Source organism: Octopus bimaculoides, chromosome 5 (assembly GCF_001194135.2).
Source record: "Octopus bimaculoides isolate UCB-OBI-ISO-001 chromosome 5, ASM119413v2, whole genome shotgun sequence".
Lineage (NCBI taxonomy): Eukaryota > Metazoa > Mollusca > Cephalopoda > Octopoda > Octopodidae > Octopus > Octopus bimaculoides.
Window position 1 is genome coordinate 28806191 of NC_068985.1, and position 2060 is coordinate 28808250.

The 2060-nt window shown below is 36.4% G+C and overlaps 1 protein-coding gene across 2 annotated transcripts in view; it reads left to right on the forward strand.

Moving 5' to 3' along the window:
• Positions 1-2060, forward strand: part of LOC106868349 (cell adhesion molecule Dscam2) — a 267763-nt gene that overhangs the window by 264089 nt on the left and 1614 nt on the right. For both annotated transcript variants that reach the window (XM_052968241.1, XM_052968242.1), the window contains one exon: positions 601-618. In XM_052968241.1, coding sequence (XP_052824201.1) covers positions 601-618 — 18 coding nt within the window. The remainder of the gene's footprint in view (positions 1-600; positions 619-2060) is intronic.

Consider the following 2060-nt stretch of genomic DNA (forward strand, 5'->3'; position numbering starts at 1 on the left):
AAAAATAAAAAGATAAAGAGAGCAATGGTAAGGTTGGAGAAGTATTTTATGGATAGAGTCTTACAGCTATTTCTGGGAAGATCCAGTACTTCCCTTCATCGGAGACAGAAAAAATAAAGTAATCTATTATTATATCCATAGGCGGATATTTTTAGTATGAAGTGGTAAAGAGTGTGATGTGCTGAAAAAAGAGAAATTTCGGATCCCCACAAGGATTACTTTACACGGATTTCTACACGGATATTTACTACTGGAATGAAACTACACTTCAAGTACTGTTTTCTCTTTTTTCAGCACATCACACTCTTTACCACTTCATACTAAAAATATCCGCCTATGGATATAATAATAGATTACTTTATTTTTTCTGTCTCCGATGAAGGGAAGTACTGGATCTTCCCAGAAACAGCTGTAAGACTCTATCCATAAAATACTTCTCCAACCTTACCATTGCTCTCTTTATCTTTTTATTTTTATATATTTACATATATATATATATACGCCTATTATTTCTTTAATTTGTTTTGGTTTTATTCTTGTGGTTTTATTCGGTATACATAAGAATTAATTGCGTTTATATTTTTCTTTATTTAAAAACAGTGAAACAGAAAAATCCAGGTATGTGGACTGTTTTTGCATAATTTATTCTACTTTTCTCGAAATACTGAATCTTAAGATTGGTTAAAGATGCCTAAGTATAATATTCAAACATTGTACTTTGCCATCATAGTCCCATACTAGGCAATAAGACTAATACTCGTTTTAACACGTCCACCTATACTCATAATGAAACACAAACACAGAAGCGAGCACTCAAGCACTTCACACCCGCACACACACACACGCGCGCGCGCGCGCGCACACACATATTTTTTCTTCTACTTGTTTCAGTCATTTGATTGCGGCCATGCTGGAGCATCGCTTTTAGTCGAACAAATCGATCTCAGGATCTATTCTTTGTAAGCCTAGTACTTATTCAATCGGTCTCTTTTGCCGAACCGCTAGAATTCGGGCGCATAAACAAACCAACATCGGTTGTCAAGTGATATTGCGGGGACAAATACAGACACACAAACATACAATATATATACACGACGGGCTTCTTTCAGTTTCCGTCTGCAAAATCCACTCGCAAGACTTTGGTTAGCCCGAGGCTATAGTAGAAAACCCTTGTCCAAGGTACCACAGTGGGACTGAACCCAGAACTATGTGGTTGGAAAGCAAGCTTTTTACCTATATATGGACCGCTGAAATCTGCAAGTTTTTTTGTTTTGTTTTTTGCATTTTCTGTCTGTTTATTTTCTCTTATTCCTTTCTGCTCAAGAGCGTAAGCTCGAAACGTAAAAGACTTTTTTTTAATTTTCCCGAGCGTCAAACTAATACACTTGCTTGTTGTTCATACACATGTCTTCGTTTTTTGTTTTCCTATAAATTTCAACTATATGTATATATATATATATATATATTGATATATTTCAGGATGGTCAATTTTTTTTTCCACATACACAAACGCACTACATATTCGCTTTCCTCTCGTTTATTACTGTTCTTATTTTATTTTCCGTCCATTGTCTGGAAATATTTCATCACACATATGTGACCTCTTCAGCGACCCTTGGCATCCAGGTGTATCCTCCTGTCTCGCTTATTCCATTCTGTCGTATGATGTGTATTCTCGCGCGCACACTCACACAGATACAGACGCATACGCAGAGATAAGGATACACGTCATAGAAGGTCAGAATGGATCAAGCGGAACAAGAGGATACACGTGGATGGAAAAGGTCACGGAAGAGTTAATAGATATGTGACGAAAGATTTGCAGATAATGGACACAAGATAAAATAAGAAAAATAGCAAACGAGTGAAGAACGAATATATGGTACCTGTGTTGAAGTGGCAAAACAAAAAATTAACCATCCCAAAATATAACGATATCTGTTTCAACACACGTTTTCACATCAGAGATCTTGCAATACAAATTCATAAACGTATACATATATGTATGCGTGTGTGTGTGTGTGTGTGTGTGTGTGTGTGTGTGTGTGTGTGTGTGTGTG